The 27,643-nt window shown below is 41.6% G+C and overlaps 2 protein-coding genes across 2 annotated transcripts in view; both read right to left on the reverse strand.

Annotated features, from left to right (window-relative positions):
* Positions 1-7,417, reverse strand: part of kto (mediator complex subunit kohtalo) — a 110,291-nt gene extending 102,874 nt beyond the window's left edge. Inside the window, exons 1-5 of the mRNA XM_080286583.1 lie at positions 7,147-7,417; positions 5,476-5,577; positions 3,814-4,005; positions 2,715-2,877; positions 1,379-1,594 (exon numbers count right to left, since the gene is read on the reverse strand). Coding sequence (XP_080142709.1) covers positions 1,379-1,594; positions 2,715-2,877; positions 3,814-4,005; positions 5,476-5,577; positions 7,147-7,239 — 766 coding nt within the window. The 5' untranslated portion in view covers positions 7,240-7,417. The remainder of the gene's footprint in view (positions 1-1,378; positions 1,595-2,714; positions 2,878-3,813; positions 4,006-5,475; positions 5,578-7,146) is intronic.
* Positions 7,418-13,198: 5,781 nt separating this feature from the next.
* On the reverse strand, positions 13,199-13,953 carry LOC145418164 (uncharacterized). The gene is made up of 2 exons (XM_080286686.1): positions 13,756-13,953; positions 13,199-13,321 (listed from the first exon to the last, which is right to left on the reverse strand). The coding sequence occupies exons 1-2, from the start codon at positions 13,951-13,953 to the stop codon at positions 13,199-13,201; spliced, it is 321 nt and encodes a 106-aa protein (XP_080142812.1).
* Between the last annotated feature and the right edge of the window lie 13,690 nt (positions 13,954-27,643).

Raw genomic sequence — 27,643 nt, forward strand, 5'->3', positions numbered from 1 at the left:
ATAATATATAAAAGGCGATAAAAAGGATGCAAGAAAAGGGAAGAAAGGAGGGCAGGCATAAAATGAACGATAAGGGTGAAGGAAGAAGTAAGCAATACTAAATCAAGTGAGAGGATGATGGTTGCAACCACCTACCACCAGGCATTCTGTGTAGTGTAGAGAAGCTGTTCAATATTTAAATTCAGAGAGATTCCAATATTAAGATACCACTCACCCTGGTTATGTTGTGATAACTGGTGGTTTCAGTCTTGATAGTGGTGGGGCTAGAAGTATGTAAAGTTATTACTCACTCTACCTGTGTGGTGATGATTGCTGTGGTAATGGTGGTGTTGGCAGTGTGATGGATGTAGTGGTGTCAACAGCATGATGGTTACTGTGATGCTGGCAGTGTGGTGGTTGGGATCGGGTAGCAGTATGATGGCTGTGATGGCAAGGCAGTATGGTGATGCTGGCAGTAGCTATTTATTTTTACTCTCCTTGGTTGTGTGGTGGTGTTAGAAGTGGTGGTTGTGGTGGTGTTAGCAGTGTGGTGGTTGTGGTGGTGTTAGCAGTGTGATAGTTGTGATGATGTTGGCAATGTTGTGGTTATGGTGGTGTTGGCAATGTTGTGGTTATGGTGGTGTTGGCAATGTTGTGGTTATGGTGGTGTTGGTAGTGGGGTGGTTGTAGTGGTGTTGGCAGAGTGGTGGTTGTGGTGGTGTTGGCAGTGTGGTGGTGTAGGCAGTGTGGTGGTAGTAGTGGTCTTGGCAATGTGGTGGTAGTAGTGGTCTTGGCAATGTGGTGGTTGCAGTGGTCTTGGCAATGTGGTGGTAGTAGTGGTCTTGGCAATGTGGTGGTTGTGGTGGTCTTGGCAATGTGGTGGTTGCAGTGGTCTTGGCAATGTGGTGGTTGCAGTGGTCTTGGCAGTACATATGCTTTTAGTCACTTTGGTTGTGTGGTGATGACTGTGGGTGGGGTTGGCAAAGTGGTGATGTCAGCAATATACAGTGAACCTCCAATAATCCAGCATCCAATGGTTCGGAAAACCCAGTAGTTCGGAATTTTCAGCCCAGGGTAATTTTTAGCTTTTGGGGGTAAAAAATTGAGAAAAACTGGGAAAAAATAGAAAAATATCGATGGTACTACCGTACCACCCCAACACTACTAGCACTAATATGGACTCAAACAGCCTACATCTGCACTACACTACAAAGGTATGTAAAGAAAACTATCATTTTTTAATTATTATAATTTATTATTATTTTTGGGGGGGTGTTTTGAACATTTTCAGGTACCTGTCTGATATTACAGAAAATCTGATAATCCACAAGGTCCATGGGCTACTGCATTCTGGATTAAAGGACTTTTACTGTATATGTTTTTAGGGCATCATACTCACCCTGGTTGTGTGGTGATGACTGTGGTGGCTGTGGTGGTGTGGGCAGTGTGGTGTTGGCAGATGCTGTACTGCTGCTGCCACTACTACTGCCTGAGCCACTACCAGCTGCTGTTGAAGAGCCGCCTGGAGTTGCAGCACCAGACGGGTTGCCCAAGTAGAACTCCGCTATCTTATTCAACTGTTCTCGCAGCAATCTAGTCAGTGTCTGGGTCCACTCTAAGTGAAAATCAAGAATTAGTACTGCTGCTTCTGTACTTAGAACGTTTGGAGATACAGGATGTTTTGAGAAATATTTATTGATTTACATTTTTAATATTTACAGTACACTACTTGTCAAGATTTATGATGATGGTATTGACTATTGAATTAATGTGAGGCACTTTGTACAACTTCAACCTGTGCTCATCAGTGATTTGTGTCTGTGCTTAGAGTACTTGGCCTCAGGTATCAGTGCATTTTGACTTTCAAACTTCCAAATTACTAAATTTCAGACCCAATTATGTTTGTATGGGAATAACTGAACATGGTAATACAGTACTGTCCCATACTGCTTCCTTCCCTGGAAATCTGAGTGACACTGACTGTTAGAATTAATGTATGAAATTCTGCTTAACTAACATGGAATTCAACTGCTCAACAATGAACCAATTTCTGCCTTACCTGAGTTTTCTTATCCTTGTGAAAAAGAAATCAATAATGGGAACATACAGTATTATGGAGAATTTTATGTTAGACATAATGCAGTAATAACCCATCCCATTTAACTTCCCTCAAGTTGCAGTGGCTCAGGCTAGACCAATGTAGTTCAGCACATTATTTTAATGGTAGATGACCAGTTTACTTCCCTTGGTGGAAATACACGACAGGAAAGCCTCGAACTTCTTAGGGGTCAACCTTGCCCTCACTCCAAGTCAGGTGTTCTAACCATCATACAACTATAGTCACCAGCTTCATAAACAATACCAACATAAATAATTGACCTAACCACCTGTGTTCTTGGTATACTGTAATTTGTATTTTGGTACGGATGACAAGGCAGCAAATTTTTTTTTAATTGTTGCTTGTGATTTGTTATGGCCCTAGACTCATCTCAATGTGATCCTGGTGGACTGCAGGTTGGCGATATCTCTCTCCTGCAGTTCGCCATCCTCTTTTCAGGGAATAGCAAGGAAGGTGAGGGACATTTGCATTAGCAAGCAGTTCTGTCACCCAGATACATCACCGCTACTGTATGAAGAGACCCTTCTCCAGCATCTCCATGAAATTAGCTGAGTAAGATAAACAATGCAGTTTACTTATCTCACCTGCTCTTCCATGTACCGACAGTTAAACATACCTTGAGCTATGTCTGGCTGTTGCCGCTTCTTTATTTTTGACTCGGCCACCTTGGATTCATGGTAGGCAGAAGTCATCTTGATAAACCACGTGGCTCGCAGCATTGGCACTGAGTATTCACACAGTGACAGAAACATATCCTCACGCTTACTGAATATTGGCACCTGCAGAGAGGAGAGGTGGTTTATTAAAAAAAATAAAATAAAATAAAATAATGGTCATGTTTACAGCTCACTGGCAATGCAGGCTTGAATTTAAAGTTCAGAATAAAAAACATGTCATGATGCTTGCCTATGACTGTGTCAAGTAGAGAAGCATTTTGTACTTCACCACAAAACTTATCTCATTACCATCAACTCTGATGCCTTATTTCCTCCTAAAAATCTCCTCCCCCATCCACCCAACCAAGACAATGGATGGCCATGAGAACAGCCTCTAAGTTACGTTTTCCTCACATACCTCTCTCCCTACGTGTCAACAAGTGGGTTGGTTGGAGGGTTAGTGCCCCTCCCCGTAAAACAAATAACTCAAAGTCAAGTAGCCACCCCTTACGAGGTGGCAACAGACAGATAGATCTCTCTCACTCTCTCAAACACTCATCTTCCTCTTCTTTCATTCTCACCAGTGCACTACTCCACTCTCTTTTTCCATGAAATAATGGTCTGCCTTTTGAGGTGGAGGGATGGAGTTGAGAGGTATATGAGGGAGGGGGAGGTGAGTTGGGGGGAGGGGAGTCAAATGGTGGGTGACAGAGTGACTTGGAGGCGTTTTGTCTGCGGCCACCCTTTGCGGGATTAGGGCGTCGGGCTATAGATAGATAGATAGATAGATCATCATTCTCATTTTCAGGAACATTTTTAGTATTAATATACACTCTTTGAATATGTCCATACTCTCTAAAGGTAAAGTACTTATATCCATAGCCTAATAAAACATCTCATTGTGGGACACTGAATAAGACGCTATGAAAGGATACTTCTTAATCATGGATGAGCTCTGACAGCTGAGCAAAGATAAAAATGCATATCTGACTGAAATTAGAATCAACCTATTAAAAAGCAAAAAAAATTCAACAAATGGAATTTTCCTCAACTGCTTACCTTCTTGGCCAGTGATGAGAGGGGTTTTGAGCCAGCCAAATCTCTGAACCAAGCCTCAATGGCTGTCTTAGATCGAGGTGTGAGAAGCCAAAAATTGTCCTTTATATTGATCTGCTGTTTTTTCCTTGCTGTGTCTGGTAGCTGATTGGACTCTGCTTTTTTCTTGAGGATGGCATTGAAGTAGTTGGCAACCTGGGATAAAGAAAACACTAGATATGCTGAACAAAAACAGACGAACATACATACCAGTAGATCAAAAAGTGTATAGGAATGAGGTAGAGAGGGAATGGGGGAAGGGGAAGTAGAGTATGAAGCAGATGGAGTGGGTGTGATGCATAGGAATGAAAGTAATGTGAGCTGAAGGGAAAGTACCCTGATGGTAGACGACAAAGTGACATTCTAGCACTCTGTTCTGGCTAGCTCCTTCAGGAGAGAGAGTACTGTACATAGACAGAAAGACAGACACATAAATAGACAGAGAGTTCATAAAATTCACATTATCATTCCCCTAACTCCTATTTTCATCTAGAGATGGGTAAGGAACTAATATACTGTTGGAACTTACTAAAAATACAATCATAACAAGTTAAAGAAAGAGTATGAAATCAAAAGTCTTTTGACAATGAAAAGTAGTGTAACCATTTCAGGATTTTAAAAATTATTCATATCAATGAATATAGCTCCTTAAATGACAATATGTGCACCAATCATTTCATTTAATTTATAAAGGCTCCAACATGTTCGCATGCCTCAGCCTTGGTCACCTAATGGCGACTCTTCATGCTGCTCGATCTCTGGCAGCCTCCCTATTTAGTCCCTTATAGCTATCTGAGGTCACACTCTATGATCTTGTCCCAGGTCTTTTCAGTCTGCCTCTTGCAACCCTAACCCCAATGTTAACAATTCTCACTTTGTGCACCCAACTGTCATACCCGATCCTTTCCACACTGCTAAACCATCTCAATCTACCTCTCATCATAACACCAGTATACTCCAGTCCCATCCTTCCTCTTAACTCTTCTACCATAATCCTAGCCCTCCCCCCACCCAAGGCCTCGCATTCAAGGACGCATTGCACACCCACCTAATCACTGTCATTTCTGTACGACTGAGCCTGTGAATATCCTCTTCACTTACTACCCAGGTCTACAACATGACACTCCTAACACATGCTGAATACAAAGACCCCTTAGCATGGAGGGAGAGCACTCTCAATGTCAGGCGAGGCAACAGCTCCTGAAACTTTTTCCAACCACTCCTCACTCTAGCCACAGAGCTAGCTCCAGTCCCTCCTCCAGCACCAATGGCTTACATAAATTCAATTACAATATCTTCCTATCAGTTCACTATTTACCAAACTTAAAACAACACAGAGATATATCACCTGTTACACCTCCTTGCTATCATTTTAACTGGAATAGGCCTACCAATGGATTACGTACCTAGTGAATGCTATCATGCTGTTCTGGACCTGTACCTGTACCAGTCCATATCATATCCATTACAGGACTGTATCTTCTCCTTCAAGGATGAGTCGTAGCCAGAATAAACCTTTCCCCATGCTGACAAATTACAACCATGTAAAGTGTGTCTGTACTGGGTGATGCATGTTTATGTGTGCCAGAGAGCCTGTATGTCATGTTACTGATAATGATGACTAACCTTGGCTGGTGTGATGGAAGTGTTCTGTGCACTGCCATATTCATCTTGAATTTGTGGACGGTGTGTGAAGCCTTGTTTAACGCTTACGTCATCCAACTCATCCTGGAAAAAAGTTAATGATTTTTACTGAGCTAAATTTACACTCATGTTTCATTTAACATGGAAATATTTTCAAACTTACATGAACTACTTAAAAGATAACCCTTTCATGGTCAAAGGATACACTAAGATTTTATGAAGCCTATCGACATACAATTTCTATTTGGTACAGGTTAATACCTGGTGGGCAAAGGTAGAAAAAAAAAAAAAATGTCCTGATGAACTCTTTCTACTGCTACATTTTTCACTGCTGAATAAAATTTCTGTTATTAGCCTAAATAAAATGACCAAAGTGCCTTTACACAAATGAAAGAATTACCAGTAGGCTAACCTGTTGAATCTGATGTCATCCTTCCTACTATCAGTCTTATTCAGTTCTGGAGAGGCTCCTATTAGATGAAGTTACCAGAGACCATATATAACCCTTCCAGTTTGAGAACTCTACATATCTTATGATCAATAAAATCCCCCCGAGATAGCAAGAACAAAATTTAAAAATACAACACTGGGCTGAAGTAGCTAAAGAAGAGGTGCTAGACCTATCAATTTCCCAACCCTAGTATTTATACAGTCCCAACTCTGAGGTGATGCCAGGATCACACAAATATGCCCATTGCACCCTGTCCTAAAAAACATAAAATTCCAAAGTGATCATAATTAGCTACTGTACTGATATGGTAAATAAAATTAATGTACTATTACAATTTCAGCCCCAAAGTATAATTTTCTAGTTTCAGCCCATACGGTACTCAACTTAACAACGAACCTGTGGCCATTCTCTTGGATATTCAGCCTACATGATTCTTTCGATTTTTACTTTCCTTTCTGTAGAAAATTACCACTTTCTGCAATATGGTTCCCTCCCCCCAAATAGGCCTATATGAATTACAAGCTACCTATATATTATTGACATTAACCTACCCTGACACCACTTAACCTAATTCAGACACTGGGCAATTCATTCTAACCAAAACAAACCCCAATTTTACCTTAGTTATTGGCCTCTCATTCCTGAAAAAACAGGAGCAGGAATCACAGAGCACATCATATTCATAGAGGCTGTAGCAAAACTGTGTTGCCAGGCAGCAATGTGACAAGTGATTGGCTGAGTAAATGATGTGTCTCTCTTTCTGGCCGTCAACCAATTACCGAGCAACAGATTAAATGCAACATCTCCAATATTACTGATTTCTGATGGAAGTGTCATAGAGAATAAGGTGCTTGCACAGGTACGATCTAACTACAGAACATGAAATAACCAGATCAATTAAGGGCTGAAACGAGAATAATACCAAAATTATTTTGCCATAAATCTACAAATTGGTTGTTACTGATCAGCAATGGAATTGTTACTGATCAGCAATGGAAATGTGTTTGCCTTAGGGAAGGCTGTTTATATTTATGTAACAAGGATGCAGAACATATTAAAATAACAATTGAAATTCATAGGTCAAACCTGAAATTTACCTAAAACTAACACTAGAAAAGCATCAAATCCATATGCTGAAGCTTATAGTCAATGAAACTGGACCGTCAACAATAACACCATGCCAACAGAGACTTTTCCCATACCTCTTTCTGCTTTGCATCCTGCGGATAAACGTCTGGTGGCCCAAGTTTCTGCCGTTTAAGGGGACGTTTCTCAGCCGAGGGCACAGCCATCATCTTGAAGACTTCCAGTGGTCCTGCTTAAAACACTCAAGGGAAACCTCAGATGGCTTCTTAATTTATGTGCTTGAAGATTTATACGTGTCCTTTATATACCAGGTACTAAAAATGGAATTCACAAATAAAATCTTCTACTCTACTGTTAGGCGTACTGCAGTAAACAGTACTTAAAACTTTGGCTGATTGTTTTGGCCTTTAAAAAAGTATAAACAAGTCCTGCTGTCCCTTTAACTCCGATGCACTTGGGGATTTAATTAACACGACTTTGTTTAGCTTTGAGGAGATTCGAGCAGTCACAGCTATCAGTAACTACCGTACTGGAGTAACTTAACCTCTAATATCAATGCACCTAAGATTTATATATGGACCAATACAAGTCGATTTTTTAGTAGTGATAAATCTAAGTACCGTACACAAGTTAAAAGGCTTGTCTGAGGGAACTGTCTCTTTTGCTTTCTTTTTCGTGTGGCTGGCCGTATTATCTTTTGAAGACTGCTCTGACGTTCTTCAATTATAATTCTTCACATTAAGTTGGAAAACTTTGATAACGGCAGTACTTAAATTGCACTTTTTGATAACTTTTATGGTAGAATTGCTGTTGGCCCTCGTCTGTTATTGTTGTTGTGAGCGGACGCTGCCATCAGCGTTGCCAACTCCAGCTTCACGAATGTCGCTAAATCATCACATCCTCATTATTGTATCCAATGTCATACCTCAGTCTAAGAACCCCCAGACAGGATGGCTAAGACGGAATCGTCGCCCGCTCCCGATCGTAAAGTTTGCCAATGTCTCACCCCCTTTTCTCTTGCCAATCTCTCTCTCTCTCTCTCTCTCTCTCTCTCTCTCTCTGCAGTATGATTGACTGATTTAAATATTTCTGACGGCAGGCGAGTCTGGGTTCGATCCCTGGCACAGTACAGGAGAATTAAAATAACTCTCTCTCTCTCTCACCAGTATACCGCGCTTTTATTTCGCATCAGATAAGGTACTTGGCTCTTGAGGCATTTTCCTGCAGTCTCACTTTATGAACTATCTTTGGCACCCTCTAGCCCTCTCTCATCCTTGTGCTTTTTTTTTTTTTTAATAGCCCATGCTCATACAATCTCCATGCATTACTTTTTCTCCATTCATGTATGACACACATTCATCGTAGGCTACTTTATTCAGTCCACTCTGTCATAGTGGATACCACAGGCGTGTATTTGCCTACTTACACTCTCTGCACGTATGACGGTTCTTCCATGCAAGCTTCCAAACAGCAACTCTTCCCATTCTTGCCAGTGGGAATGATTAACATCCTTCAGCAATAAGATTTGTGCCATCCGTTTTGGTATTAGCCACTTTTGGTGTCTGCTCGTGATACCGGCTTATGAGCAAGTTCATTGTCATCTATCCCCGACATGAGACTTTCCAAAGTTAAACAGATAATAAATTAACCGGCAGTAGACCTGGAACAGAGTTTCATCAGGGCCCAATATGCCAGATAAAGCTAGGTCATTTGTATGAAAGCAACCCTCTGCCTCCTCGGCTACTCTCTAACACATATACAATAAACCACTTTTTCCCCATTTCAGCGAAACTTTTACCTAAAGATAAATCACTCCGCGTTGCTCCCCATCTCAAGCCAGTTTGGCAGCACAGATTTCCTTCTGTAGCGATCATCCCTCGAGAGATGAAGTATGCAATTGTTTCACAGTCTCCTAGTACTTCCTGTTATCATACCCATGCAGTATTGCTAAGCTTGTAGCTTAATTGAAAAGATGGTCCTAGTAGTGTCGAAGCTAGAAAATCTCATTATAATTTTAAGTGGAAATTAAAATCTAGTTCAAAAACGCGAACTTGACAACTCTGGACTCGCTAACAGTCCCAAGTTACCAACTCAGCCTAGTCGGATACCGAACTTCACTTGTCTCACTTCTGCTGCAGTTTACCGTTATAATGACTTATCTCCATATTTCTTAAAGTTTTGGTATATATTCGTTTTAACTCCTCCAGTCCGGTGGGGTCTTTTAAAGTTTATTAATATGTGCCATCTTCATATGATTCCATTCACCTTAGGAACGTAAGGAGATTCATTACCCTCAGTAAGCTATCAGGGGCTCTCCTTATCTCAGCTTCTCACTTTTGCTGTTCTAGGCTACATTTCTTCGCTAACCATATTGAAATGCTCGCTCCCACCACCAGACCCCCAGACCCCGCTACGGAGCCACAGCCCCTCCCCCACCCCAGGAGGACACCACAGAGGGTCAGGAGAGAGCAATGCTGGCCCAGAGCGAGACGGGCTCAGGTGCGCCCCGACCTTGTGTCTCTCTTCCCCTCAACCTGCCCAACCACGACGTCGCAGGGATGTGAGACTACTCGGCCGGACCAGCCCTCGTCAGGATCGGGGTGGGACTACTCCGGAATCAGTCCCAGGTAGCACTGCGATAACAGCCACAGGACGTACCGCGGAGGGAACGGCCACTGTATGTCCCTCAGCTGTTTACCCCTGCAGCACTACGACGACGGCCATTGTACGCGTCGGAGAAGGAACGGCCACTGTACGTCCTTCTGCTGCAGCCACATCTGGAGCCCGCCTCGGTGTGACGGCCACTGTACGCACACCGACCGACAGGCAAAGGCAGGAGGAGTGGAACCGCAACGACGGCCACCGTACGCGTCGGGGAGGGAACGGCCACTGTACGTCCCTTATCCACCTCCTCCTCCTTCTACGGAAGTAGCACCGCAGTAACGGCCACAGGACGTAACCAGGGAGGGAACGGCCACTGTACATCCCTCATCTACTTCCCTTCAGGCAGGCAGACCCCCAGCAATGGCCACTGTACGCGCCAGGGAAGGAACGGCCATTGTACATCCTTCTGCTGCTAGCCCAAGGGCGTGTGGAACCGCGACGACGGCCACTGTACGCATCGGGGAAGGGATGGCCACTGTACGTCCTTCTGCTGCTAGCCCAAGGGCCTGTGGAACCGCGACGACGGCCACTGTACACGTCAGGGAAGGGACAGCCACTGTAGGCTACGCCCTTTGTCCACAGTCCCAAGGGTTCGCCCGGAGGAGAAGGTCCCTTACGCAGCCCACTCTCCACCCTGCGGCCGCGTGGGACGCCCCTCTGTCTCTCCTTCCAGGTGCGGTTCCCCGGAGGTGCTGCTGTTCCAGGAGTGGTGGCTAGGCCACGTCACTGAAGGCAAGATCCACGCCCTCCAGCCTGCCCCTGGACGACGCCGTGACCTGACAGACTCCCCGCGGGCGAGGTGCCGCACTCAACCCCTGACAGCGCCCCAACCTAGAGACGACCGCAGTCCCAGGCCTCCCAGGGCCAGTCCTCGGACCCCAGGGCGGAACCGCCCTGGCCCCACTCACCGTCAGCTCTCCACCCGGAGTGAGAAGCGGCAGGCCTGACTCCTGAAGCTGTTTGGCCCCAGCCCCGAGGGCCCCTCACCAGGTCGAGGCCCTGACAGGAAAGGGCCTCCCTGCACCCCAGATCAGAAATGCGCCCGTGCCGTGACGCCCCTGAGAGCTGTCCCTTGCCTTCTGCAGGAGGGCTCACCAGTAGGGCTCCCTCCGACTCCCGGGCGCCACCTCGAATAAGCCCAGACCTTGGCAGCCCAGTGACGACACAGTGAGACCCCAGTGTCGTATTAAAGACTCAATAGTGACAATGTCTGTTTTATAGAAACAGTGAGACAGGAACACCACCCTTAAAGTGTCTTTAACCCAATGTACTCAGAGTGCTGTGTTAGTACCTAAGTTCCCAGGACTAGAGCAATATACAAGTGTGTGGCGATACCTAAGGGCAAATAGACCAGTATACTGCGCAGAGTCCAAAGAACAAAGTCTATGAACAGTGTTACCATACCTATGCGATATTCTCTTGTACAATAACTCAGGTGTAATCACAGTGTCTATGTGACGTAATGTACCAATATTAACCAACCTGTCACCCATTCCACATCCAGTCCACCATTGCATGTATATTGTAAAGAAGTTGGATTAAGGCATTTTATGTGTTAATGTGTTTTACCGAGTTTTTATGCCCTGTTCCTTTGTAAGTGTTCTATTTCCGGTCTAGAAAGAGGACCCCGCTCAGTCGCTAGTGTCTTTAGAACGAGAAGTCGGCCTAAAGTCATCCAGCACAACACATCTGTCACATGGGCTGTGGGGAGAAAGAAATATTGACTAGAAGAATGTAGCCTGTGTGAGGTGAAGGGGAAGGGACGGAGGGGGAAATGAAAGGGTGCACTGGGGAGGTAAGTTGATTATTGTCAGACTCGGGAGCGTGCTTGACCAAAAATGATTGGATGGCCTTAAGACGACCTTTAAAATACACACACACACACACACACACACACACACACACACATTTTATATATATATATATATATATATATATATATATATATATATATATATATATATATATATATATATACTTATGGCAATATTATATGTATATGAAACAAGGACATAAAAAGGTGAATGTGCTTTACATTATACTAATTTATTCTCATCAGTGAATACAGGTGATTTACGTTGCATTTACAGTACAATCTACACGAGAGTACTCATGTCCCAAAGGAAAATCACTGTGCAAAACAAATTGCAAAGGAAGTTATACAGTTTTCAAGGGCAAAGAGAATTATGTTTCAGTCATGACTGATTTCATATTTGCTGTAAATCTAATTGCAAAACTGCACTTAATGTTGTTTCCGTTGTTTGCACGGGCCGGGAGACTGCATGGTGATCGTCTGGTCCACACTGTTGGCAAGGAGAGTTTGTGCTGTTAATGTTGTCATATGCATTTCTGTAATCTTGGTCATGTATTTCCCTCGTCTGCGGCTTACCCTATGCTCACGCGCGCGTGTGTGTGTGTTTTGTGAGTGTGTGTGTGTTTTGTGAGTGTGTGTGTGTGTGTGTGTGTGTGTGTGTGTGTGTGTTTTAATAGATCTCTTGAAAATTTCGCCTAATAACATGAACTATTCTGTCGTGTACCTGACATATATTTCATCTTCAACCTGACCCAGCTTATGAATGTCACAGTACTACCCTATCTCTGTGGCTGCAGTTTGGAAGATACACTGGCCTTAAGGTCGTCTTCTAGATGATTTTTTTTTTAAATATCTCGTAACATCTCTTCCTTGGCAATATAGTCTGTATGTAACACCTTAATATCCGCATGTGTATTATTGTCGCAAACTATGTCGATTAAATAATATTAATAAGTACGACATGTTAAAGTGTAAAATCCAAACTAAATTGCTAAGGAAAAGGTGCTACGAAGCCTTTTATGTCACACAGAACACGAACATAAAGTCACAGATACGAGGGCGCTGGTACAGTAAGGGACAAAAGTTAGGTTATTATTCAGCTCCGTCTGCTTCACACTTTTAAGGCATATCCATCACTTTCCTCCATGACACATATCAAAGAACATCATCTACGGACAGAGAAATATACCAAGCCTCTCTCAGCTCACGGATATTTGCCAGCAGAGGAATGTAGGTAGAAGAGGTGAAATATTAGGATAACTTTTATATCTGTAGGTAGGGAAGCACACCAAACCTCTTTCAACTTAGGAATATTAGCGAGCAGAGGAAAGTGAGAAGTAGAATAGGTGAAATATAAGGTGTGTTTGTGTGCCTGATGTATTATTATTTTTTATTATTACTATTATTATTATTATTACCATTATTATTATTATTATTATTATTATTATTGTTATTATTATTATCAATATTATTATTATTGTTGTTGTTATTATTATTGTTATTGTTGTCTCAAAACTGTTTTATTGAACTTGGGATGACACCTTAGCGGTGAAAGAATTAATCAAGCCTACTCGTATATCTGACCCATGCAATTCGGAAAGTCTTATAGCTGAATAAAATCGCTTGTAGAAGGCAAAACCATAGCAGAAAACGTCATCGAGCTGAAAGCGTTAAAGGCTGTGCAACGTTACCTATGCTGCGGGTGCCTTAGCTGGTGCCTTGTCTTGTGGAGGCAGGTTGGATGGCACATTGTATGCGTAGTCACAAATGGAGGCGGCCTGGTTCCACACTGTTCCGGTGGGGCAGCTCATCACCTGTGGCACGAAGAAGAAGAAGACTTGAGATTAACCAGCGTGTTTTATTTTTTTTATTTGTCTATTTTAGAGATTTCGAAACATTTTAGGTGAGCGATTTATTCTGCACATCTCACCTCATAGTTCTTTTGTATGTTACTTATGCAAACTTTGTTGATACCAAAGTAATTTAAATAACATAAAAGAAATGTTAAGGTGTATTATACAAAAAAAATCGCTGAGGAAAATGTGCTACAAAACTTCCTAAGCCATTTAGAATACAGTCCTGATGTCTGTAGGCTACAAAAGGGTCCTGAAGGCAGACAGTCAACATTGCTAAGGCTTAGTCTTCCCCTAGAATATGACACACAACCATCTAATTTACATCTAGATCCATGCTTGTACTGATGGGTGAACAGGGAAACAAACTTTATCCAAGATTCTGATCGGCTTACCTGCGGGCCGTAAGCGGTGCACTGGATGAACTTGGAGGGATCAGTGGGGTGTGGGTGATACTCGAACCAGGCGTTGGGATTCTTGCACACCACCTCCTGACCTGCGATGACCTTACAGTAGGGCAGGTCACAGGCTGAAGCAGAACCCGCCAGCAGGACCAGCAGGCAGGAGGCAGCGAGGAAGTGGTAGGCAGCCATGATGATCAGTGAAGGAGAAGGAGACGAGGTTTTCCTGCTGCAACTTCCTGGCTGTTTGTCTGGCTGTAGTTGTGCAGCCTTAACCTCACCGCTTATATACAGCTGCCTTTAATCTCTGGAATTTCCTTCGTCATAAAGCTTACGGCAAAGTCAAAATACCGATGCTATAATCCGAGATACCAACCCTAAATGGTGTCACTTTCTGGGATAATAAACTAAAGCCGGACGTTCTCTGTGACATGTGATCGAGTAACGCTGATCCTGATAACATCTTGCTTAGCCTAAACTCCTTCCCCGTGCAAGATAACACCGATAAGACCTTTTTTTGTTTTTGTTTTTTATATCTTGCTGAGATCGGGAGAGAACGGTAATTAAATGTTGGTGTTCTACTTGACTGTGGAATTTTTCGTAACACCTCTGACTCTCCGATTTCCCCTGCACATTACAGCTTAATATCGTGTCATTATGTTACTGGTGCAAATTATGTCGGTGTGAAAACGACAGACGCAGTAGCCTATATCCAGGGGCAAGTAGGGTTCAGCAGTCATGGAGTGTTATAAAAGATTGTGGCATATCATTTAATTCCTTAGACCACCAGGAACAACATCCAGGTGCACAACCTTGGAAACCAATTACTGTAAGCTGGGAATCCAAGATGGCTGCCATATCCATAAATGTTCATAAATTGGTCATAATTTGCCGCATTTACCTCCGCCAAGGTTATGTTTTACCCAGCGATTGTTTCTTTGTTTGTTTCTTCATTTGTCACTTTGTCTGTCTGTTAGCAGGATTGTTCAGAGTGTTATGAACGGACTTTGCTGAAATTTTGTGGGAGGGTGGGCCATAGATCAAGGAGGAAATGATTAAATTTAGAGGCGGATCCTGATCAGGATCCAATATCCACGGATCCGGATCCTAAATTACTCAAAAAGTTATGAAAGGAGTTTGATGAAATTTTGTGGAAGGGTGGACCATGGGCCAAGGAAGAAATGATTATATTTTGGGGCGTATCCTGATCCGGATCCGGAGTATCCAGCACAATATCTCCAAAAGTTCTCAATGAATTTCATTGAAATTTTGAGGAAAGGTGGGCCATAGAATAAGAAAGAATTGATTAAATTCTGCGGCAGATACGGATCATATATCCACGGATTCGGATTCGGGATTACTCAAAAAGTTATGAACGGATTTTGATGAAATTTTGTAGACGAGTGGGCCATGAACCAAGGAAGAAATGATTAAATTTGGAGGCAGATCCGGATCCGGAGTATCTAGCACAATATCTCCAAAAGTTCTATATGAATTTCAGTGAAACTTTGTGGAAAGGTGGGACATGTGCCAAGAAAGAATTGATTAAATTTGGGGCCGGATCCGGATCCTTCTTAACGGCAATGGCATCGGCGGGGGTATGCGCTCTCTTAGTGTTTTCTATTTTCAAGTGACATACAGGTTTTCTAGTTTTTTTAGGGACAATGAATTAACTTTTGATTACTGCAAAGTAATTTAACATACCTTTACCTTTAAAATCAACTACTGTAGCCTTGAAATTGAAGATGGCGTCCAAGATGGCTACCATATTAATAGTGTTCATATGCTGGTCATACTTTACACTAATTTCAATACAGTAAAAGTTTTGTAGGGTTTTTAGGGACAAGGGATTCTCCTATGAGGATTCCTAAGTAATTTGACATACCTTTACCTGTAATTACCCTCCATCCATATTTAATGAGGATAGCTTGTGGAACACAATCATGTCTTGTGAAAGCTACTGTATAAAGGAGGACACAGGCATAAGCTGCTGTGAAAAGTTGGCACCGTTCAACAAAGCATGTGCATTAATAATCGATGTCATTCACTGGGTTCATCATTTGTCATTTGTGAAAGATGAAAAATTTTCTGCCATTGCACTTAGATACAAACAAGTAATTTCCAGTGAGGTCCCAGTTAAAGCAGTGGCTGTTCACCTGTTTTGATCGTTCCTGAAGACCAAGTATGAACGAAGCATGAAGACAGATGAGGGCTACCAAGCCATAAACAGTAAAATTATTTGATGTGTCAGACCAGCACAAGGCACCACATCCGTCACAATTCTTTGCTTGTTCTGCAAACAAAGCACAATTGCTTGCCTACTTGTATGATATATGATGTCATTTCCAGTCTTCGTGCCCTGGCAGCACCAAAATTTATCTGGGTGGTAGTGTCATTGAGGAAACAAAGTCAGTAATGTTGCAAAGTGGAAAAAAACTGCAATCCCTGCTCTTGAATCAACACATGAAGAGGCAGACGCTCGTATTAATTTGCATGCCCTGTACAGTTTTGTAGTAGACAAAGCTGGTCAGGTTATTGTTCAGGCAAATGATAAATATGTTATTCCCCTTTGTCTATATTATCCATCCACCATGTTGAAAGATCGTCCTTATCTTCTGGTCAAGACAGCAACAGACGATTACCTTCCCATACATGACATTGCTAAAGCACACTAACCACACAGATGCCTCTTACTTTCAATTGTTCACAGTTTAAGTGGCAGGGATACCATCAGCAATCCTTTTTTTTTTCTTTTTAACCAACAAAAAAGGATGGTTAGCAGCAAGTAAAAAAAATTCACTTGGATGTTTTAGAAGACTTTGACAGTGACATCAATGCCATTGTAGTTGATGATATTATCAGTCAGGCTAAGAAGTTACTTCTCACCATATTCACAAAGAATGACTAGAATGTCAGGTGTTTCTTTGAGTGAGATTCACACTTAAAGTTTTTTACCAACAAGACCACGCTTCTCAAGCTCCTTCCACCTACTGAGGATGCTTTTATGCAGCATCTGAAATGTCGTGCCTTGGCAACAGTCATTGACATGATAGCACACATTGCAAAGCCATGCATTCCCTTGCTGGATAAATATGGATGGAGAGTAAAGCAAGCAAAACTTGTGCTAGTTGCAGTGACTGCAGAACTGTGGCCGCCAGAGATGTCTGCATTCTTCTTGTGGTTGCAGAAAAGGTTATCTAAGAAACTGTTCATGTGCCAAACGGAAAGTTCCATGTTACCTTGTCTGCAGATGCAGTGGATCTCCAGAGAGCTGTTCCAGAGCTCAGTGATTCCAAGAAATTGAGAATAGCCCTGGCTAGGATTAGATTTTCTATGAATCTTGTATTTCCTTTTCCCCAATTTGAACAGGATTATCTCCGTATTGGACTAAATCTCTGTATTAGTTATTTTAGTAGTTATAACGGTTGTGTTATCTCATTAACAAAAAACTGTTATGGTGTAAAGATGAAATGTTTAATTACTGCAGTATTATAAAGGATGATAATGAACTAATCTTCATGACATGTTCAGTTATTGACATATCCCAGATGTGTGCTGCTAAATTTCTCAGTCATTAAAAGTATGTAAACTTTCTAAGGAGAAGAAAATGTGCTGTTAATTTTAATAGGTTATTACATTAAAAGGTACTTTGTAGTTTTGAACATAAATAATCCTTTTTTTTTTTTTTTAATTCTGAAGACAAATAATACGACAAATGTCCCTGAAGCATGAATAAATATAATTAAATTCAGTTTATTTGACAAGTTATCATCACATAGTAAAATAGATTCAGCAGTCACCTTGGAAGGCATCTCGGATTCCCAGCTTACAGTAGTTGGTTTCCAAGGTTGTGTACCTGGATATTATTCCTGATGGTTCAAGGATTAAAATGGTTTGCTACAACCTTTTATAACAACCCATGTCTGGTTGACCAGGAAAAATGGCTGGGTAGTATGCAAGAGTATGTTAAGGTGTAATATGAATAATAAGTCACTAAGGAAGAGGTGTTACGAACCCAAGGTCACTTATTAGCCGAGTCTAAATCTGATGTATATCCCTGCAAGATAAGATTAATAACAGCAAATTTTTTTCATGATGAGGCGAGACAGGAAATTAACCAGAAACTTTTGACTGGTGTGATATAGTGGGGTCATATATCATTTCGTTGGCATGGAAGATTACGTAACTCCTTTTTACCAGCTGTTTAATTAGCTTACATCACAGTAACGACATTGTTGTTAAAACTGAGACGGCCAAGGCGTGAACAAGCCTCCATTTTTTTTTTTTTTTTTTTAATCTGAAAGCATATGGTGATGTCAACCTTTCTGAAATTTTTATATCGTTGCTGCCTATACTCTGAGATGAAGGCTGGGCAAATCTAGCAACTAGAAAGCAATCATGGAGTGCATACCCCCGCTAATGACGATAGAATTTAAGATTTTCTGCCGCTTTTCCTCATTCCTTCCAGACAAATATTTTACGGTCTCACATAGTCAGTTATATATTTAATTCTACGGGTTTGGTCTGCCCTGTTACTGAACACCAACGCCAGCAAAATTTATGATATTTTCCTGCATTCAGACCCTGATCCATTTCAAAATCTAATAAACTCTTCCTTGACTCACTGTCCACCTACCCACCAGATTTAATGGAATCCGATAGCAACTTTTTGAGATATATTTCCCACTGACAGACAAACAGACATGGGTGAATATATAACTTCTTCTAACTTCGTCGGCGGAGATAATTATACGTGTTCCATAAATGATAGTGAATTAGTGGCGTACACCTGCGCACCTCAGTTTATCATCATCATCATCATCATCATCATCAACATCTCTGTTCCAATCTAAGGATGAAGTGAGGCAGATTTAGAGAACATACTCGTATTAAAGAGAAAGATCGGGAGTGAGATATCTACCAACCGATAATATGCTCAGTGCTATGGGTCAGATACTTATTCACACGCCATTCGGGCCTCCGGAATCCTGGCATTACCTTACACTCCTAACCAACTGTACATTTTAGAGGTATTTTTCTTTACAGATGCGCTTCACATTATTTGCCAGAGTCATTTCCTCGACTATCATGTTAAGAAAGGGGTAGTACTGATGGAAATGATGTTGGTGCTATGTAAGCCTAAATAACAGTTTGATACTAGTGTGTTATTGCTGAGTAACCCTGACCGCTTCATCCTTGGCTGACCCTTAGTCATCGCACCGAGTTTTATGTACATAAAGTTAAAACCAAGCTGAAGGGTCATACATTTGACTTTATCCTCTAAACTTAACCTCTGACTGATTGGTCTTATAATCGTTTCTCGTCATTCTTACCTTACCTGTATCCTAAACTTTTCCACCAAGTTTCTTTTAAATCGGATCAAAACTTTCTGAATTATACTGTTCTCTCTCTCTCTCTCTCTCTCTCTCTCTCTCTCTCTCTCTCTCTCTCTCTCTCTCTCTCTCTCTCTCACACACACACACACACACACACACACAAACACACACACACACGTACTTATAGATTCCGGTTAATATTTACTCTAAAGACTCCTCTTTTTCGACAGATTTCCTCCTCACCAAATTGTTTTCATGCTGCGTGGAATGATCTGATGCAACAGGCTGTAGGAGACGTGTTTTTAAATAATAACCTAACTTCATCTGTTCGTGTATGATATATATAATGAATGGGACGAGGTGATTTAGTGAGGGATCGGCGCCGTGTGTTGTAGCACATGGCGAGGTATTATCACCACAGTACTTTATTATCCCTTTTGGTTTGGTTAAATGACATTAGTTTAATATCGAAAAAAATGTTTCCGATGACCTTCAACAGCAAGTCACCCCACACAAGGCAAAAACATGCTGGTGAAAAGTAGAAAACTGCAGAAATAAAGAATCCATAAACATAAATATTAACCCAGATTACTTTACCACTGACGTCAGTCCTATGATATTTAACCTTGACCAGCAAGATAAAGGCTTATACCGTGTGGAGAACCTCTCCTAAAAATCACGAAATATTAAATCTGGCACTGGTCCGTTGATCTGAAAGTCTAGCTGTAAAATAAAATAGATTTATCAAGGATTTATGCTTGAAACGTTAATCGCAACATTTTTAAGCCTGTCAGAAAGTGAGAGTTTCTGATAATTTGTAGAACTATTTTGTGGATCACAAACCAGACTACCATTTGCTACACTGTCATCATCACAAATTTTCTCAGTCTTGATTTTCGTTTTCCTAGCCTGTTCTAATCTGTTTGCATTCATAAATTCTGTTATACAAAGTTTGTGATAAAAACATACCCATTGGTCCATTTTCTCATACTGTATCATTTAAAAACCTGGCCAAAATGACAAGTCCGACTCATTTTTCAGCATGTTCTTTCACATTCATCCAAACATCAGAAGTTGTCTTGCTTCTGTCTTCATTACACTCTTCATGGCTTAGGATGCAGACGCCAAGTTCAAAACATTTTCTTTTAACTCCTCCGCTAGCCATATTTACTCATCCGCAAAAACAACAGATGAGTTATATTTCCTGGTGTAAATGAAGTATCTGTGAGTAAATTCTATTAGTAAAATATTATAATTATGAGTAAAATCTTAAAATTATTTTAGATGACAAAATTTTCTTAATATTGTTGTTGTCTTTCTTCACTGGTACAATGAAACCTGGAATAAACTCTTCATCCATCCATGCATCATCCAATCCTACATTGCCCCATGAGGAGAGTAGGAGCCCGGGGCCAGGCAGTTGGTCCCGACATTTAAGATGAGAGTGACCAGCCTCATTCATCCTTGTGTGGCATTACGTGAGCAATCAACCCCAACCACCCCTTGGATATAAACCTACACCAGCTCAATCCGACTGGAGGGCAATAGTTACCCACTAAACCACCAGGCGCCGGAATAAACTCTTACCAGAATTAATCAAGAATAAACTCAGTACAAACAGGTTTATACTTAAACTAGATTAATATAAAAAATATTTTTTATAAAATGTTAGCCTGTCTGAAATAAACTTGCTGTAACGTTTGAAATCACTGAAATCTATTCAGATTATTTCCAAAAGACAAAAGAAGTTATTGGTAAAACATGTGATAATTTTAATCATGATATTGATATCTTGGGAACATTTAAGAATACAATATACCTATTTTAGGCCCAGAAATGGATTTGATTACCCCAAAAACCTATGTTTAGTCACCAGTATCCTGTGTTTCAACCAATTTGCATGAGATATGAAAGAAATAAGATCACTAACCATCATCCACTCACTTGATATAGAGCTGCCTACTTCTTCCTTAGCCTTTATCATCTTTTACTGTGCTAGCCCTCCTCTCTTCCTATTTCTCCCATCTTTCCTGTCACTTTTTATTGCTTTTCCTTCCTTTACAGGTAGCTTTACACTGAGTGACAAGCCAATGGTTTCCTGTAAGCCAAGAAACCATTTACAGTGCTGGGTTGTAACCATATAACCAAACCATACGTGCTCCCTACGTGTCAACAAGTGGGTTGTTGGAGGGTTAGTGCCCCTCCCCGTAAAACAAATAGCTCAAAGGCAAGTGGCCACCCTTTACGGGATTATGGCGTCTGGCAATAGATAGACAGACCATCCATATTGCCCCCAGATGTACTGATAGCCCTAGTCTGTCAATAATACACACACACACACACACACACACACACACACACACACATATATATATATATATATATATATATATATATGTATATATATATATATGTATATATAAATTCTATATATATATATATATATTATGAAGTGGGAACTAGATTCTCTGATCTGAAAAACCTATAACTAGGCACAAAGATCATATTTTAGGAAAATTAGGGCCTGAGATATGAGAAATATACTATTTTTACAACTATATAATCTTAAATAATTGTGACTATGAGACTGGGTTAACAATATGCCATTTATCTCCCAGTAAAGTGCGCTTTGTGAGCACTTAAGGAGCTTGCGAGCGTTTGTACATATGCTTATCATCATAATTTCAATTTAGTGTAAACTTTCAACATTTCTGGTGAGGTAATTGAACAATAACAGAAGAACAAGTGAGCTAAAATATTTACTTTCTCACGTTTTCTCTCACTCACGTTTGCTCTTTGGATGTGCAAATAGCAAGGAGCCGTAGCATTTATCACACGTGCAGTGTTCATTTCTTTGGTCCCGACTTGCCGTGTCAACGAACTGCATCGGTAAAAGCTGGCTATTGATCGAATGATAAAACCCAGAATTTGGGCGATTACCCCTTCTGATTTCACCCCCTAAACATAGGAAAAATGTAAAATTATGAGCGTAATATCCGATATTTAATTGTTAGAATCGATACAAAAAACGTAGTGTTGTAACAGAAAATCTTTTACAATTCGATTTCACATTGGAGCATGTCAATTGAATCCCTCGGCACATTCCCTTGGAAAGCTGGGATTTCGTGGTCAAAGGATTTGGTCTCGTGAGTAAATATATTGCTTAAAAAAAAAAAAGTATTGAATGTATCTACAACCTGCTGAATGAATTTCTTCTCTGTCTCACACAGCGAAAAATTTATTAGCCTCTGGAAACCATATCAGTCGGGCCGTGTCGTGTCAGGCCGTTCATATCTCAGCTGAACGTAAACATCGCTTCGGTCGCTCGCTCGTCATCAGCTATTGAAGAATTGTTCTATCACGAACGTAGGGACCCGGAGTTAGGCTAAACAGTTCAGACACTGAAGGCAAAAGTAACTTGACCAGAGAGGTTTTTTGTGAGGAATAGACCCAAACCCACGTCGTATGTGAACTCTTCTGGGCCACATCCGCTTGGAGCCCCTTAACCCACTAGATCACAAGGAATCCATCTGGTTATATGGTTATCACTATGCAGCAAAATGCCTTCCTGGACTGCAAGACGCCATTTGGCTTAACACTCAGTGTAAAGTCACTTGATGATAGCACTACATCTGGTGAGTGGGTGTTGGGCTCCCCCACTTTTGCTGCATTTCTGAATAATTTCATATCAAACTGTTCATTTATGTAATTGCATCCTAGTGCTACGTAAACTATATACGATTTATAAGCCTGTTAATAAATATTTTATACGATTTATAATATAAATATATTATATGGATAATGCTAGTGTTGTTGTTGTTGTTGTTATTGCCCTGGTTCAACTGAATGTGAACCCACTATAGTAGACTGCAGGCCAATGCTGTCCTTCTGCAGTCCTTTATCCTCCCATGTGGGATGGTGGGAAGGGGGAAGTTGAGGGACGTTTACATAACCAGCACGTGGAGGCGTCCCTCTCCAACACTAGATGATGTAATTACTTGGTGCACATGGCACAGTTCACACATTTGTCAATGATTGATAACACCGGCTCGCACAGCGTAATGCCGAAAACAAAAATGATGTATCACAGCTTGAATACTACGTCGCTGAACCAGGAAATCTGACATACTTCGATAACCATACAGGGTGATGTAAGGAAATGGGCAGGAGTGGAGTGGCAGAGAAATGGGTGGGATTAGCTGACATGATGAGGATGGAGAGAAGACATAGGAGTATACCCCGTGAAAATGGGTCTGTCTATGTATCTATTGCCAGACGCCGCAATCACGCACGGGGTGGCCACAAACAAATCGCCTCCACGTCTCCCTGTCTCCCGCCATTTCACTGCCCTGCTCCCAACTCACACCCCCTTTTCTCATATACCTCTCCACTCCACACCCCATCTCATCCTCGGCCTCCCCCTTCCTCTTCCCCCCTCCACCTCACTCACATACACTCTCCTCGTCAGTCTCTCACCCTGTGATCAAACCATCTCAGTATGTTCCTCCTAACGCTTCCTATCACATCCACATCCACACCACAACGCTCCTTTATATCCTCATTCATCAACCTGTCTCCCCATGTCACTCCACAGGCTCCTCTTAAATAACTCATTTCCACTGCTCTCACTCTTGACTTGTGTCCTTCCAACAACGTCCAAACTTCACTTCCATAAGTTAGAGTAGGTATCACAATACTGTCATGTAGTAATTTTTTCACTTCCTTGCTCACTTCCCTGTTTCTTATCACTGCTTTCAAGGAACCAGCAACCTTTCTTCCTTGTTATACCCTTTCAAGCACTTCACCCTCCAAACTTCCATCCTTACTCATCACACTACCCAAGTACTTAAACTTACTCACCTTTTCCATTTCCTCACCATCCAACCTCACTGTACATTCACTGACTTCACCTCTCTCAAAGACCATCACTTTACGCTTCCCTACATTCACTTTTAGATTCCGTTTCTTACACACTCTCCCAAACTCATCCACCAAGCCTTGGAGCTCCCTTTCGTCTTCACTTAACAACACAGTATCCTCTGCGAACAACAGTACAGGGAGTTTCCAAACATTACCCTCTCTCACTAGGGCCACTCCTACATCCACTGCCCTACTTTGCATCTCTTTTATTACCCCATCCATGTACAGATTGAACAACCATGGAGACATGACACATCCTTGTTTCAACCCAACATTCAAAGAGAAAAATTCACTCAGTTCACCATCTACATGCACTGCAGCCTTAGCACCATCATACATACTCTTCACAGCATTCGACAACTTCCCATCTACTCCATATATTCTTAATACTTTCCACAATCCTTGTCTATCCACCCTGTGATATGCTTTCTTCAAATCCATGAAGGCTGCATACAACTTCTTTCCCTGCTCTAGAAACTTTTCCACTAAAGATCTAAGAATGAATATCTGATCGACACAACCTCTTCCCTTCCTAAAGCCTCCCTGTTCTTCTCCAACTAATTTCTCTGTTCTTTCTCTAACTCTGTCAATAAGTATCCTACCATACACTTTTCCTATTATACTAAGAAGACAAATGCCCCTATGATTACCACACACTTCTTTTTCCCCTTTTCCTTTGTACAAGGGAATAATTATACCTGACTTCCAATCCTTCGGGACTCTACCTTCCTCCCAGGCCAATCTGCACATCTTCCACATCCATTCTACTACTATCTCTCCCCCATACTTAAGCATTTCACCACACACTTCATCAATTCCTGGTGGCTTTCCCCAGTTTGACTCTCTTCATTGCTTCCACAACTTCTATCCTACTGATTTCTTCCTGTCTGCTCATCTTCCTCCTTTTCCCAGCCATTCCCCAGCCACTTATACTCGCATTACTTTCATTCTCTATGTTCAACAATTCCTTAAAGTGTTCTCTCCATCTGCTCACTTTTTCTCCCTTCTCCACTAGTAATCTACCATGTTTATCTTTCACTCCCCTACTAACTTCACTGCCACCCTGTCTTACTCTCTTCACCTCTTTCCAGAACATTTTCTTACAGTCCCTCCACTTTACACTCAAATTCCTTCCAAATTCCTCATCCACTCACTTCTTACTCTCTCTTACTAATCTTTTCACCTCTCTCTTCCTTTCTACATATAACTCTCTCTTCTGCCTCTCAACTTCTTCCATGCCCCTATTTCTCATCCATTCATTGTATGCTTTCTTCTTTTGTGCCCCAGTCTGTCTCACCTCTTCATTCCACCATGCTGTTCCTTGCACCCCTTTCCGTCTTCTCTTCACCCCACACACCACATCACATGCTGCACATATTTCTTATGTGAATATCTTGTACACACCTTCCACGTCCCCCAACTGCACCAATTCATGTTTACCCAATCATTCCTCCACTTCTCTCCTATATTCTGCATTTTTCTCATCCTCTTGTAACCTTTCCACTCTCCTTGCAACTACTCCTTCCTCCCGTCCTTCCATTCTTCTATTGCTCCATCTTACTTGGATCTTGCATCTGGCCACCACCAAGTAGTGGTCAGAAAGTCCACTCTCCCAACCTCTATAAGCTCTTTCATCCATTACACATCTTCGCATCCTTTCATCCACACACACATAAACAGTCATTGCCTTCCATTCATTTAGTTCACCACCCACCCTTCTCATCACTCGCCATGTATACCTGTGGATCATTTTGTGCCTGAAGAGGGTATTGGCTATCACCAACCCCCTCCTGGCACAAATGTCCACTAACGCACTCCCATTCTCATCTATCTCAGCAGGCACACCCCACTCACCAACTATTCCATCCACCTTCACATTCTCTACTTTACCATTCATATCACCAATCAAAAACACTCTCTCACTCCTTCCAAACTTTTCCATGCACACTTTCACATTTGTCCAGAACTCTTCTCTCACTCTGCTTGCACGATCTTGCATTGGCGCATACACGCACACAATCGCCCACATTTGTAGTCCAACTTTCAGTCTTACCCACACAATCCTTGAACCAACTGATCCATACTCTCTTACGTTCATCTTCCATCTTTTACATACACACTCCTTCTTTTGCCTTCTCATTCTCACCTACTCCTGCACATATACCCCATCCAAACTCCCATTCTCTCACACTCTCTCCTCACCATTTAGCTTCAGTTACTCCTGTTACGAAACAGAGAAAGATAATGTACACTTTAAGTGAGAATACTAAAAATCACTACTGTCCCGTAAAGTTCCAGGTTCAAAACAAAAGAGTTAGGTAAAATTACAAGTTAAAGTTTAATGCTCAAACTAACAACAAAACATTCAGGACTCATAAGGATAATGTAATGGCAAAAACAGGTTGAATATATGGTTAACTGCAATAGCCTCTATTAACACGAAATTAGCAAGAGTAAATTTATCTAAGTCAGCCCTGATAAAATGAGATACCAGATAATACTCAGTGAATGCCAGATAAATTATTACAGATACAGACTATTATCAAAAATGACTGACATAAAACCCCAAATTAATCACAAACACTTCACTAGGCCTAAGAATTAACCTTATGCTACACAGTACAAGAAAAAATGCAACAACAGTTATACTCAAATTACACACAGCTGCTAGATGTTTGGAGATTTCTTGAGCACTCACAATAATAATAACTGAACAGGGGAGGACAGAGATGTGAACAAAATGAGGAGCAGATCTAAGTGGCAATGATGCAGAGACTGAGCTCATTATATAGGGGCCAGGAGAGCTTGATACAACTTGTAAGAAGGACGCGCAAATGAAGCCATGGGGACAAAGAGCTGAAAATCCCGCTCTGAATAACAGAGAGAACGACTTTACTATAACGGTAGAAGGGGGGGACTGAGGCAGAACACGCTCGTGATCAAACATGCAGCATACTGTGCGCTAAAATTACACAAAGGATGATGAAATCATAGGCTATGTAACACTCCACATACATCCACTTCGCACCCTCAAGCACCTGGACAATCTCTCTCTTCCACCTCATCATTCGCACCCCTTACATTCCACGTCACGATCCGTACCATGTCCTTTGTCCGGTCCTTGGTCGTCATCTTTTGGTCAGTCCTTGTCAGAGGCTTCTTGTTCGTCTTTTTAGTTAACTGTTTTCCACGGAGGGGCACTAATCCTCCGCCAACCCTTTTAGTCGCCTCATACGACAAGCAGGGATACTGGGGGAGTATTCTTGAAAAAAAGAAAAAAAAAACTACCCCCAGGGAGTATATGGGTGACAATGGGTACTGTAGGATAAATAGTTTGTGTGCAGTGAAGTCTTATTTCAAAGTTTTATTCAAGAACAAAGTCAAGATCAGCTCGCGGAACTTCAGCAAGAAGAAGAAGAAGAAGTAATAGTAGTAGTAGTAATAGCAGTGGTAGCAGTAGTAGCAGTAGTAGTAGTAGCAGCAGCAGTAGCCAGCAGCAGTAATAGTTGTAGGTGTGGCCCCAAGTTCATTTGAAATGTCAAATCAGTGGACTGCTAGCTGAAGTTACCCTTTTCCTGCAATTCACCATCATCATTTCGGGGGATAGGGAGGGAGTAAAGAGGCGT

This window comes from Coenobita brevimanus, chromosome 112, assembly GCF_032717465.1.
Source record: "Coenobita brevimanus isolate Jiangsu-jjx chromosome 112, ASM3271746v2, whole genome shotgun sequence".
Taxonomy (NCBI): Eukaryota; Metazoa; Arthropoda; class Malacostraca; order Decapoda; family Coenobitidae; genus Coenobita; species Coenobita brevimanus.

Excerpts from the sequence above, each read along its gene's own strand:
- LOC145418164 (XM_080286686.1), bottom strand. The coding sequence starts at position 13,953 with ATGGCTGCCTACCACTTCCTCGCTGCCTCCTGCCTGCTGGTCCTGCTG. Across the intron at positions 13,322-13,755 it reads GCACCGCTTACGGCCCGCAG|GTGATGAGCTGCCCCACCGG; the intron begins GTAAGCCGATCA and ends TTCGTGCCACAG.